This window comes from Medicago truncatula, chromosome 1, assembly GCF_003473485.1.
Source record: "Medicago truncatula cultivar Jemalong A17 chromosome 1, MtrunA17r5.0-ANR, whole genome shotgun sequence".
Classification (NCBI taxonomy): Eukaryota; Viridiplantae; Streptophyta; class Magnoliopsida; order Fabales; family Fabaceae; genus Medicago; species Medicago truncatula.
Window position 1 is genome coordinate 8072693 of NC_053042.1, and position 13555 is coordinate 8086247.

At 31.5% G+C, this 13555-nt stretch overlaps 2 protein-coding genes across 2 annotated transcripts; one reads left to right on the forward strand and one right to left on the reverse strand.

Annotated features, from left to right (window-relative positions):
• The first annotated feature begins 6001 nt into the window (after window positions 1-6001).
• On the forward strand, window positions 6002-6491 carry LOC11420421 (uncharacterized). The gene has a single exon (XM_003589431.3). The coding sequence runs from the start codon at window positions 6018-6020 to the stop codon at window positions 6366-6368; it is 351 nt and encodes a 116-aa protein (XP_003589479.2). The 5' UTR covers window positions 6002-6017; the 3' UTR covers window positions 6369-6491.
• A 1761-nt stretch (window positions 6492-8252) lies between these two features.
• LOC11421510 (hexokinase-2, chloroplastic) lies at window positions 8253-11182 on the reverse strand. The gene is made up of 9 exons (XM_003589430.3): window positions 10816-11182; window positions 10564-10714; window positions 10117-10299; window positions 9936-10010; window positions 9673-9828; window positions 9477-9572; window positions 9237-9367; window positions 8825-8906; window positions 8253-8675 (listed from the first exon to the last, which is right to left on the reverse strand). Exons 1-9 carry the CDS (start codon window positions 11091-11093, stop codon window positions 8349-8351), a joined length of 1479 nt encoding a protein of 492 aa, XP_003589478.1. The 5' UTR covers window positions 11094-11182; the 3' UTR covers window positions 8253-8348.
• Window positions 11183-13555: the final 2373 nt, after the last annotated feature.

Below are 13555 nucleotides of genomic sequence, written 5' to 3' on the forward strand. Positions count from 1 at the left end.
ATTTTGGGAGAATTCATATACACCTATGTATAAGTAAGTTCCCATCGAATCTAACATACCACGATGCTATGCTACAAGTGAAATAACCAATTTCTAATGAATGTTGGTTCAATTATTAAAAAGTTGAATACTAGGTTGCAAGAGTATGAGTTCAACTTTCACCGTGGTACAATTATTTTTGTGTGAATGATATAGAAATAATAATACCTCTATTTTATTTGAACTTTTGAATAAAAATAGTGGTTGATAGAAAGTTTTATTTTCTTATCATAGATTATGGATTGTAACCAAAAAAAATCATAGATTATGGAAAACAGTTAGTTCTTTTTCTTTCCTTTTTGTACCTATTCGTCTCAAAATAAGTTATTTAATTTGACTATGTGTATTATTCACATGACATATTCTGATTATTTTTCAACATAAAAAAATGAAAATTTGGGTGGAAAACAATTAAAATATCCCGAACCATTAATAATTTGGTGGAAAACAAATAAAATATCCTCAGAAGCTGATTATGGCTTCACCGTTGTATTGTTCATGTGAAAAATGACATTAGAATTAGAATTTAGAAATTTTCAAAGTATAATCACTTATCGCAAATTTACAAAATTTATATGCTCCCTGATAACATAGATTTATATGCTCCCTGATAACATAGTTAAAAATAAATAAATTACTCAAAACTGAAGTATCACAAGTATAAAAAAAGCAGAAACAACAAGTAGAACATGAAATGAAACATAAAGAAGGAAGAAGAAAAGCAACGGTATGAAATAGAAGCAGATTATCAACAAAATGAAAGAGAAGCAAGAACAGGGAGAGGAAGAAGTAAAGACAGTAAGAATCGAAATAAAATTAAAAATGAGCAATCCTTTTTTTTTCTTCTTCTTGGAAACTTACATTGAAATATGGCAATGAGAATTTATAAGTTGTAATGCATTTAGATTAGGCTTTAGAGCAATAATATTTGTCTACATCACAATAGGTAATATTTGCTTGCCGTCTTGAACATGTTTTGGAGGTTCAACCGAATAAAAATGTCATTTTTGAGAGGCATCAGTTATTTTGACTCTTTGCACACAATTAAATCTTAAGTATTGTTTAAAAGAAAACAAAGTTTTAGTTTTTTTTTTACATGAAATAATTTTTTTTTTTAAAAAAACTAAGTCCTAATAAAGGACACTTCAATAATAACCTAATTGGATTGGCTTGTGGTAGTGGTTTGGGATCTTATAGTGTATCCCTCTCAAGGTCATAGGTTTGATGTTCTTCGTTATCAAATTCGATGGTCTAGTTTGACTTTTAAAAATAAAAATATTTTTATAATTTTTTTGTTGTTGAAGGAATCTATATCTATACTATACATAAAGAAAACTATCCCTTTCAGCACTTTTGGGTTGAATTTTTCTTTTCAAAAATACCCTCAATTTTCAATACAAAATAACACATGTAACAAATAGATAAGAATAAATTTAAATATTAAAACAAATGCAACAAACATTTGTTTTTATAACTTGTATTATTGTCGGTGCCGTTGACACAGATAATCATGGTCAGTTTAATTTTTTATAACTTGAAATCAACAAACATTTACATTTTTATTAGTTTTAATCAAAATCGAAATTTCATAAAAAAAAACAAGGTTCATAATTTTCAAACGTTAACGGCGCAATAAAAACAGTGGAAAGACGGGCACATGAGCGCCCGTCTTTTCGCTAGTTTTTATAAAGTAAATGTAACCTAATTAACTTGTTATTTTTCCTTTAGTAAAAAAAAAAAAGTTGATGATGTTCCTTTTTGTCCAAAAGTATTTATATTTAAATCAATTCCCATTTTCTTTGTTTTTCCCGAATTTTTTTTACTCAAATAAATTTCCATTTAACTGAGTAATTAGTATTGAACATTTCTTCAAAATAAAAAAACTAATGTATTGAACATGTTAAATAGCTAGAAAAATAAAGAAGACTATCATTAGGGAAATGTTAAATGTACTGAACATTTTTCTTTTTGGTGTTTGATGTACTCAACATTCGAAGATGCAAGGATTCAATTGTCACTTTCAACAAGACTTAACAACACTAATATTTATTCTTTTTAAAAAAGCATCTTGCAAGGCCGATGATTTAACTTTTAAAAAAGAAAATAGAGAAAGAGAGTTTTCTTTATTGATTAAAATGACATTAATTGTCATTTTATAAATGTCTGCGAGTTGGAACTTAATTTCTCGAGTTATAAGACTAAACTCTTTCCTTCAAAAAAAAAAAAAAAAAGACTAAACTCTTATATTTAGCTAACACATCAAGTGAGAAATAAATGTTTATTAGATGTTAGATTAATGTTATTACTTTTACACATAGCAAGACAATAAAAAATGTTATTACTTTTTATACAATAGTGTATAATTTTACCATAATGATCTTATTAATTTAATATCTTCTTTCATATACTTCTCTCTCCACAATAAATAATTAAGAGTAATATTGATAAAACAACATTTAATATTGTATTGATCTTTAAAAGTGACAGTTAAATTGAGACAAATTTTTTCTCCAAAAGAGACTTAAAAAGGAACCTAACTTTACAGAGATAAAATTTGACTTAACTTTAAGTGATGGAATATAACCTATCTGTCTTCGTGCATGACACTCCACTAATTAATATATCATGTCTTCTTCACTTAGTTATTCTTGGTGTGAATACTATGTTGTTGCTGGTGACTGCATGGATTTGAAGGGAACACATATCCCATTATATATGTTTGCTGAAGGAAATATTTGAGAATCATAACACCAAAGCCTTAAAATTGGAAAGTGTAGTTGGAAGTGAGGCTGAGAGAAATGACCACCAAACTTATTGCATAAATGTGTTGATCCGGTGTTTCTAGAGCCCCTATGGAACCTTAGTACACTTAATGGGTTGCTACGACGCTAGCATTTCTATATCACTATTTGGCTAATTAAGACTACTATATATTCTTCGATAGGGTTGATGATAGGTGGATGTTGTACCCTTCTGCGGGTAATTATTTGTACTTTAATAGGTGTTTGTGTTTGTAATATGTGTTTCTATTTGTGTTTGTTTTTCAGACCTGTACTATGGAGTATTTCATTTGTATATATCCTATGATATCCACCTCAACTATTACGCCACGTGGTTCGCGGTTCATTCCTGACAAAGATCATAAACTATCAGACAACTACATGACCTATTTTTATCGCCTAGAGGTCGACAACATGATCTTTAACTCCAATTATAAACATCGTCAGACATGTCTATTCGATGAAATTTGTTGGAACTCCAGTTGGATAAAGTGCGACCGCAAGATGGTTTATCAGGAGGGCTAGGACTATTTGCTTGGATGAGATGAAAAATAATACTTCATATGACGACCTACATGATACTCTGAATCGGATTGCAGATGAAATGAAATCGGCTACTCAATATCTAATTGCACTAAGGAGGGAGCGTTTGTTTTTTATTTTATTTTATATTTTTTTTTGTTTCATGTGAATGATGTATGATGTTGTTGCAATAAAAATATGTTTTTGTTCCGGTGTAAATTTTTAATTCAAGCTAACAAGAGTTTAAAGGAAAGAAAGTACAAGACATCATCATAATGCTTACTAATCAATCATGATTGCCTCAAATCTTTCAGGTCAAATGATATACGATTCTCAGACATAATACTTATCATTCTAGTTCCTATTCATATCTTCACATTTTGCAGCCCCTTAGTAATATCATTAGAGAATAGTTCTAAGAGAGTTTATAGACCGAATAGATCGGAGGAGTGAAAGTTATGAGTTAGTTTTTTATAATCACAAGACCAAATATATAGTGGTTAGACACACATATAAAGAGACATTTTTTGTAATAATAGAAAATTGGTTTAATAGCAGTTTTAGCCTTCAAACTTTTTCGAAGTTGCGATTTTGGCCTCTAATAAAAAAAATTACAAAACCGCTCCCGAAGTTTTGCATCTGTGACAGTTTTGACCACCAAGACCAATTTTGACTCGTTCTACGCTGACGTGACACCTCACTTAATTTTTTTTTTACCAAAAATTGGCCTTGGGGGGCCAAAACTGTCACAAATGCAAAACTTAGGGGATGATTTTGTAATTTTTTTCTTCGGGAACCAAAATTACAACTTCGTAAAAGTTAGGAGGCTAAAACTACTATTAAGCCTAAAAAATAAAGTAAAATAAACATTTTGGGTACAAGTTCATCATTGTATGTGTGCCTAAACACTATGCATTTAGTCTTGTGACCAAATAAGTATTTCTCGAAAGCTATTCCCTCCTCCCAAATTACAATTCACTGTACTATAGAAGAAAAATAATGTTATCTCTCTCATTTTGCTATAAAGAAAATAGTTTCAAATATGAAGTACGGATACTCCTCGGATTAGACGTGTCAGATACATGCCGTGTCTCACACCGACACAACATCGACACTTATAATTATACTGAATTATATAATTTTTTCAAATTATTAGCTCTGCCGGTGTCAGTGTCTGTATCCGTGATTCATTCAATTTCTTTTTAGTGCAAGTACATTTCAAAAATAAAAATTGGAACACATTACGTGTCAAAATACACCTACCAACCAGCTTCCACACATGAAATCCATTCTTAACGTTAAACCTTTGCGATAAATTAAAGGGGGGAAATTAATAAAATTGGATCATCATTATAAGCTTGCCTTTTATAATTTCTTCCTATAGTTTTTTTTTAAAGGAAAATAAATCATTCTTCCTATAGTTAATAAATAGTCACATATTGGAACCATATTATTACTTTAACACAAATAGGGAACAGAAAATCCCAACAGGATAAGGAAATATTATATAAAACGAAATTTATTGAATGAAGAATCGGAGCAAAATCATTTACTTTAACGTTGGACATGTTATATATGGGTTCCACAAAGGTTACAAATGATTATAGTTGGAGATCCTTCAAGGTTTTATATGTGGAACAAAGTGATTCCATCATATCATTCATTCCCTCTTGGTCTCTTTTAATTAATCTAGTTACTAAACTTGAAATGATTATCAGATTTTAGTCCTAAATCAATTATAATTGATATTAATTGAACATAATCAAGAAAACTTAAGACACAAATTAAAGGAAACCAGTTGAGAGGAGGACAAGAGAAGGCCATGCCAATAATTTGGGCACATGGAACTTTGCCTTCCAAATTAGAATATAATTTTTTAACCTTTGAATGACCACCTTTTTTAAAAGGAAAACATACTTTACACTACAAGAAGTTTTCCAAATTACATTTCTTGTTAAGAAATATGATTGAGCCTATTACTAAAATGTCTCGATTGGTATCATAGTAAAAGTACTTTGCAATTTTATGCAGTAATCAATTTCGACCATTGATTTTAGATTGAATGAATCAAATTACACAATAAAATTGATTTTAAACGAAGTCGAGCAAAATCATAAGATCAAGATTTGTATCTTGGGACATACTTACTAGGGCCGACAGCTCAAACTAGAGTTATATACCTCAAAATTTTAGGGAGAAAAACCTTTAAAAGTGTAATTATAAATAGCAATAATAAATAAATTATTGATGTTCACCCAACTCAATTAGTCAAGATGTATTTTTTTTTTTATATCCTCTCTCGCATAGGTTCATTTTTTGTACTCCCACGCGAAAAACACATAAGGAAATTATGGATTTGAGGAAATTATGGATTTGAGTAGATTATTATGGTATTTTTGTTTTTTGAATATTTTAGTTATAAAGAATATTATTGATTTTAGTAAATTATGGTAAGTATAAATATATTTAGATAAAAATGATACGGAATTAATACACCTAATAAGAAAATGGATATACCTAAGTTATTTCCTTTTAATCACACACTCTTATTTTATTCACACCCCTTTTATAATTTTTGAAACATTTGAAGTTGGTCATTCTTTTTATAAATACCCTTAAGAAACCAAACGACAAACATCATAACATTACAGTTCCCGGTGGAGTCAAAGGAAGAAAATGCACAAAACACATAGCAGCTTTGTCATACAAATAAAAGCAGCCACAAAAGAACAACAAAAAAACCCTAGTAGTAAATTCAAGTTAAACTTTTCAACAATGAAAATCTTTCACCGTTTACGTAAGGTTCTTATGCGTTTTGTATTCTCTTCTTCTCATCATAGGTCATCATCAAGAGATTCATCATCAAGGCACAGAAATTCTGAAAGGTTTGAACCACCAAAGACTTCATGCAGTTCATATTATTCATCTTATTCTCATTACAATGAAGCCATTTCCGATTGCATTGAATTTTTCAACAAAGAGGGTGTTTTGGATGGTCGAAAATCATCAGATGTTAATAATGTGTAACACTCTTTCTCAACCATATGCTTCATTATGCATCTATGGATACCATATACTTTGAATGTAAATTCATTATTAAGCCATGGATTATCTTTGTCATTAAATTTTTATTTTATTTGTTTTGATTATGCTTCCACCATTGTCATTATTTTCATGTGTTTTGATTATTGAGGGAGAAGAATAATATCAAGTTTTTTTTTTCCTAGTTCTTTATGATTCGACATGTGACTATCAGTAATTAGTACTCCTCCGTCCCAAATTGTATGACGTTTTGAGCATTTCACATATATTAAGAAATGTAATTAATATTGTGTGGAAAAGAGATATTATGAGTTGTTTTACAAAATTGTTCTTAATAAATAATATGGGAAAAATAAATAAAAGACTTGAAAGAAGAGAGAGTAATAAAATTGTTTCATTGGTATTGTAAAGTGACATATTTGGGACAAATATTTTTTCTAAAGTGACATACAATTTGGGACAGAGGGAGTAGTATTCATGAAGAAGCGAATATGCTTTTTGCGCCTCCATAAATCACGAGTTTTTTTTCTTTTCTTTTCAAGTTGAAATCGTAATTAAAATTATTTATTAACTAGTATCTTCATTTCCTAATTAAAGTTGATTGTATATTAAATTTATTAAAAATTTATATATTATTTTTCTAAATTTAGCATTAGAAAATAATGCTATCTTCACATCATGTTATTTATTGATAGTTATAACAATAAATGTACAATAATCAAAGATAATTTGGTGTCTCAATATTTGGGACGGTCTTGCTTACCCCCCATTCACTAGGAGGCAATCAAACCTTATTGCTCTTAATTATAAGGGCATTAAGGTCTTACTATAGTTCCTAAATTTATGAGTTTATAGTATCATCCTTTATTTTGGATATTTTGAAATGAGATAAGTTTATTATTGTCACACAAAATTTAATGCAGTTAAAATTTTGGTATATTAAATACGTTCTCTATTTTAAAATAAATGACGTTGAAGATTTATATATACACACATATACAAAATTACTAAGAAATTGAAAAAAAATAGTTAAAAAGTGTGTGAATCTAGCTACTAGACTACTCAAAAAAAGAGAGCAAATAGAAAAAATAGTTACCTTATCAAATTATCCTTTCCTTTTTGACAAAATTATCAAATTATCCTTATTATCTATGCAATGTTTGTTGTACCAAACAATAAAAAATTATACCAAAAAATAATTATTGCTAAGTTTGTTACTGATATAGATGAAAAGTAGAAGGAAATAGTGTTTTGAGTGGTTAAAAGGTTTCGGAAAAATTGTCCGGAAGAACCCGAGTTATACATAGTAATAATTATATGATACAATTGAAAAAAAAAACTATAATGTAATTAAAAAAGGCATTCATTTTAAAAATAAATATATGATTAAGAGATTGGAAGTGGTTAACGAGTTTCACCAAAAAACGAATAGTTCAGAAAAATTCAAGTTTAATTTTTGGTAGAATAATTATTGGTTAGAGTTTACTTGCTTTGCGACCGAATTTCATAATACTAGAGTCTTTCTTAAAAACCGAAGGGTTAACACAAAACACAAATGACATTCATTTTAAAATAAATATTTTTTTTATTAAAGTGATGCTCATTGTGAAATGGACTAAGTGTGAGAGTGAGACCCGTGTCAAGTCAAGCATGAGAAATCATTTGCTTATAAAATGATATATAAGATCTCAATATTTTTCTTCAAGTTTTAGTTGATTGATTTAATATTCCCACAACCGATTCTTCTGAGCTTGGAGTGTTATCCAAGAATACCAAGATTGCTTGGCTCTTAATGTTGTTTATTGTCCTAACTCAGTTGGTAGAGTTTTCTGAGATAAGTGAATGTAGCAACTAATAAATGAAATAATATGAGAAAATTATGAGTTTGATTGTCTAAGAAAACGTTATGAATATTCTGCTCCATTCCAATGATTAAATACTAGTTGAACAAAATGATCAATCTTGTTAATACATGGAATTTGAAGCTGCCAATAGAGCACCTCCAATACCAGAACCATCTTTTGAATGTTCTATAACAACATTGTTTGACTTTTCTGTTCCTAATAGCTCCTTTACTGAATGTTGCAAGTAAGTCCTGTATTGAGGATAATTTTCATACAAACCCCCATCAATGGCAACAACGCTTCTCTTTCCAAAGATAAGACCTTTTGAGTCCTCTTCCATTTTTTGCAGAATCCCGACAATTCCTGCACCAGCTAAGCTACCGCCTCGCTTTACAATTGTATCACAAACCTCTAGAACTGTTTTTCTTTCACTTAGATTGGATTCAAGCTGAAGGGAACAAGTGAGTGTCAAGGAAACAGACATTTTAAACTTAGTGATTGAGGTTAATATGTACTTTCTTGGGCAGATAATGTAAAATACTAAGGTTCTTCTTTCACATTTTAATATCATGAAAGAATGAGTTTTCAAGAGTTTACCCCTGCTTTATCATAGAGGAGGGACCCAACTGCTTGTAAATCGCCAGAATTATCTTGCTGCATGGCGCTTAGATCCGGGGTTCTATTAAATTTATATGTAAATTGTAAGCATATTTTGGTACTAATAATAAATCTCAAGAATTAAGCTGAAGATATAGGAACTTACAAACACAAAGTGTATCTCAGAAATAAAATATGAAAAGAATTTTTTTTCTTATGTCGAAAAGAAGTAAAAAAATAATTGGGAAGAAAAGTGACACATATCTGTTAATAATATAGAATGTCCCTGATTCTAATTTCACCAAATTATATTAGCAATCAGAATTCTTAACATATCTACTGTCTTGCTAGCAATTTTCCTACTTCTATATATGATTTGACGGAAGAGTTTAACTTTAGAGTGAAAATTTACCCGAGTATGAAAGGCATGGACAATTTTTGAGGGACAGATATCCCAAATAAACCTTCCTCTTCAGCCATATTGACTAGCACTCGTCTCACAATTTCACCTAGATACATTCCTGAGATTGTCTTCTCAAAAATCTGTTCGATGATATTAGAGATATAATTAGTTACTCGCTTGTTTTCTATATAACGGATGTAACTTTTTGATGAACAACAACATTACGACATAGATGGTGCGAAAACTTACATGGTGACCAGGATTGATACTAGCAGCATCCATTTCTCTATCAAATACAGTTAAAGGGAGACCATTTGAGAAAGCACCCCACTCAGTACTAATGATCTGAATCAAGCAATGTTTTTTCTCACATTAATAAAGATCAGCTAATTCATCTATATTATTTGAACAAAGAAATAAAGGAAAGTGTGCCACTTTTACTAACCATTTTACCAGAAGAAGAAACATGGCCTTGTAATTTGGGAATGGCACTTAACTTCTCGATATAACAAGCATTAGTTCCAGTTCCTAAAATAACAGCAACCTTAGCATCATTGTCGTAGTATTCTGCTCCGGCTAGTGTTCCAACAGTATCATTAACCTATTAGGTAGGAAACTATTAGAACCATTTATACCAATACTGCATTTGTATATTTAAACTTGAATGAAAGTATTATGACAATATTAGTAACATCACAACAACAATACCAGAGCAGAAACTCGCATATCTAGTCCTTGTCTTTCCAAAGCCTCGTTCAAACAAGCAACTACATCTCTTCCAACCTATGTAAAGAGTTTGAATTTTGTCACTATCTAACTATACCAAATATAGAACTCTAATTAATGGCAGTGATTAAAGAACTTAAACAACAACCAAACAAACACATACAGTTCCAGAAACAGCAAAACCCTTGGTCCACTTGATTAGTATGCCAGAGTCAATAGAAGTTTGTTTGACAGGAAATGAAAATGTGAAACCAATCTCTCTCTTTCTTCCTGGAGGAAAATGAAATCTACTATCTTCTTTGTCCACAAATTTGGCTAGCCCCAAAGCAATGAAATCAAACAGCTCCTGTGTATATTATATCATCATCAAAGCTTTAACATGCAAAGCCATTTTAATTTGATTTGCAGATTATAGCACAAGCCATTTTTCTATAACAAAAAATAAAATGGAGTTATTGTTTTCATATGAGTTTCTGTTATCTATCTTGGAGAGCTTAGGAAAATAAGCTGAAAACAAGTTATGAACATGTCATAAGTTCTCCCGGACAGTCTCATAAATATTCAAGACAATTGATGATAATCTCAAATAAGTCAATCAAAACAAACTAACCTCGGACGTAGCAAACATTAGATCATGAGGTATAGCAACTTGATCAAAGTCAACATCAATGACACGATCATCTTTGCCACCTAATTGTACCCTCAACACACGAAAGTTTGTTCCTCCAAGATCCAATGCATAAAACAACCCTTTCTCATTCCTATATCATCATCATCATGTCAATAATAAAAATAACAAACAAGGAAGAGTGGATCATCAGAGATAACATATTTATTAGTGTATGACATACGACATACATACCCGGAGGGAAGAGTGTGGACATAAGTTGGTATCATGGGAAGCCCGGGCCCATCAACGGAGGAAAGCCCAGCCCGCATTTCAGAAGACATTGCATCAGCAACATGGTGAAGAAGAGGTAGAGGAGTTGCACAGTCTTGTTTGAGTTTCGTTAATAATCTCGTTGGTCCAACTGAAACCTTGTTGGATCGGACGGCTGTTGTTGATCGCCGATGGGATCGTGGAAGAAAGGGTCCCACGGTAGAGGTAACAGTAACAGTAACAGAAACAGAAACAGACATGTTTTCTTCTTCTGTGTTTATTTGGAGAGGGATCTTCTCCTTTCTTGTTTTTTGTTTTATGATCAACCGTTGTTCTGTTACAATCCTTTTTTTTTTTCTTTCGCGAATGATAATAGTTTAGATAAAAAAATAAAACAAATAATACTTTATTTTAAGGAAATAATACATATGTTTTATCTAGCTACATCTTTATAGAGAAATACTTTAATATCATTTAAACGCACGCATGCAATAGTAATAATATATATCTTTTAATTATTTTAAAAATATTTATATTTATATTTTTATTCAGTTGTGCAATATGGTGCGACGAGCACCACACGAATTGCACGAGAGAATGGCGGACCCCACCATCCAATTTCCTTTTTATATTATTTTTTTGATATTAACATTAAAATGAATAAATAAATAAGTATATGGAAGAGACAATCACGGCACACGTTTTGATTTTGAACAATCACTGCAGTCATAGAGCTTCTGTGATCTCAATACCATTGTCAACGATGGAATTGTAAACTGACCAATTTTATTCGGTGGGTAACATTTAACTACGGAGATTCGAGTGTAAATCTATATGATTTGCCCATTTTCCCCCAAACAAATCAAATAGAGAAAGAGAAAGATTATCAGTGTGGAAATTGAAAATTGAAACCTAAAACAAATATGCAGAACAAGGAGAAAGAGACTGACGGTGGAAATCGAAAATCAAGCTTCTTGTCACAGAAGAACAGAACGTGAGACGTGTAAGGTAATTTTACGATGTGAAGATCTAATTCACGGTTATTAGTAGTTTAACAAATAAAATAGGGGTAAATTGGACATTTTATGTCATTCGCGGGATACACACGAGAATTCTCTCGTGTCGTTCAACATTTTCCTTTATCATATTTTATTGTGCGGGTATTTTATGATGGAATAGAATACAGCAAATTAAATCTGGATAGAAATATGAACAAACAAAATAGAATGAGATGAAATGGATTTCACCACTTTTAAATGAGCAGAAATAGACATAAATAAAGGGAAGAATTAGTAATTTATAACACTTAGGGACGATTGCAACCCCACCAAAACATGAATCCAAAGTGTTGATCTTGAATTTATGGCCATAGTCCCATATTTAGACACACAAACCAACCATGTCATTATGTTAACGACTTCCTTAATCGATTTAAGTAAGACTTCATTCATTCATATTCAAATGCACGTGACATGACTAAACATATTTTCATTGTTAAAGGTGCTTCTGAGATGTCAGACTATAAGATTTCCATAGTGAGTGGTTCAGGTGCAAGATGTCTCTTGGATACCACCTACTGATGATATAGTCAAAGTTAATTGTGATGGCTATGTTTTAGGATCTTCATCTGGTGCAATTGAATTTGTGTTTCGAGATTCACATGCTAATTTCTTAGGTGGATTTTCTCAAAATATTGGTTATGCATCTCCCTTAGAAGCTGAGTTTAGTGCCTGCATGGAGCCATTGAGAAGGCTAAACAACTTCATTTTACCAACATTTTACTGGAAACTGATTCCTTGGGAGTAATCAAAGCTTTCAAATCATCTATTGGTGTTCCTTGGAGGATGCTTGCCAGATGGTATAACCGTATGCAGTTTGGTGATAGTTTTAGATGCACTTGTTCGCATATCTTAAGAGAAGGAAATATGGTTGCAGATGCTTTGGCTAAGAATGGCCAAGGTCTTTCCATACACTCCTCCCAATGGTGGACTATACCTCCCACTTTTATTTTGCACCTTTTGTATAGGGATATATAGCGTTGATCTATCTTTTTCTAGACTTGTAATGGATTAATTTTATAAGGGGTTCAGGCAGCACCTGAAGTTTAATATCATTTAGCCTTATCAAAAAAAAAAAAAAAAAGAGTCTAAGCTGTAAGGACAGCTTAACCGATATACTAGTGATATGTCCGGTGAGGAATTGATGAAGGCAACGTTGGTGGAAAGTGCTCCGGTACGGTGGCGATGAGTCTTCGTGGTGGGACGAAAGGTATCTACAGGCACGTTAGCACTACGACGCTCAAGTCAGTATGGGAAATGAGATGGAATGTGCAAAAAGTAGGGGAAAAGTGAATCATACCTTGGGGGTGAAGCTATGTCACCCTTATATAGGCGTGTGTGAGAATAACCGTCTCCGTGATGCGGCGCCTCATCAAGAGGTCGTTGAAGGACACGTGTACGGTGCCTGATGTACGTGGGCGTGCTCCAGTGGAGTAAGGTGCATTGTTGCTGACGTGCTCCTTCAAGCGATGCGCCTTGGTCTGGTGGACGTTTGGTTCACGTGTCAGTGTTGGATTGACTTTCTAGCCGATCTAGCTAGAACAACTAGGATCAAAGATCATTATTGGTGAGTTAGAAAATAAAAAAGTTAAGTAAAAGATAATAATCTAATTATAATCAAAATTCATTGTAATTTGTAATTATTACTTATCCCCTATCTTTAT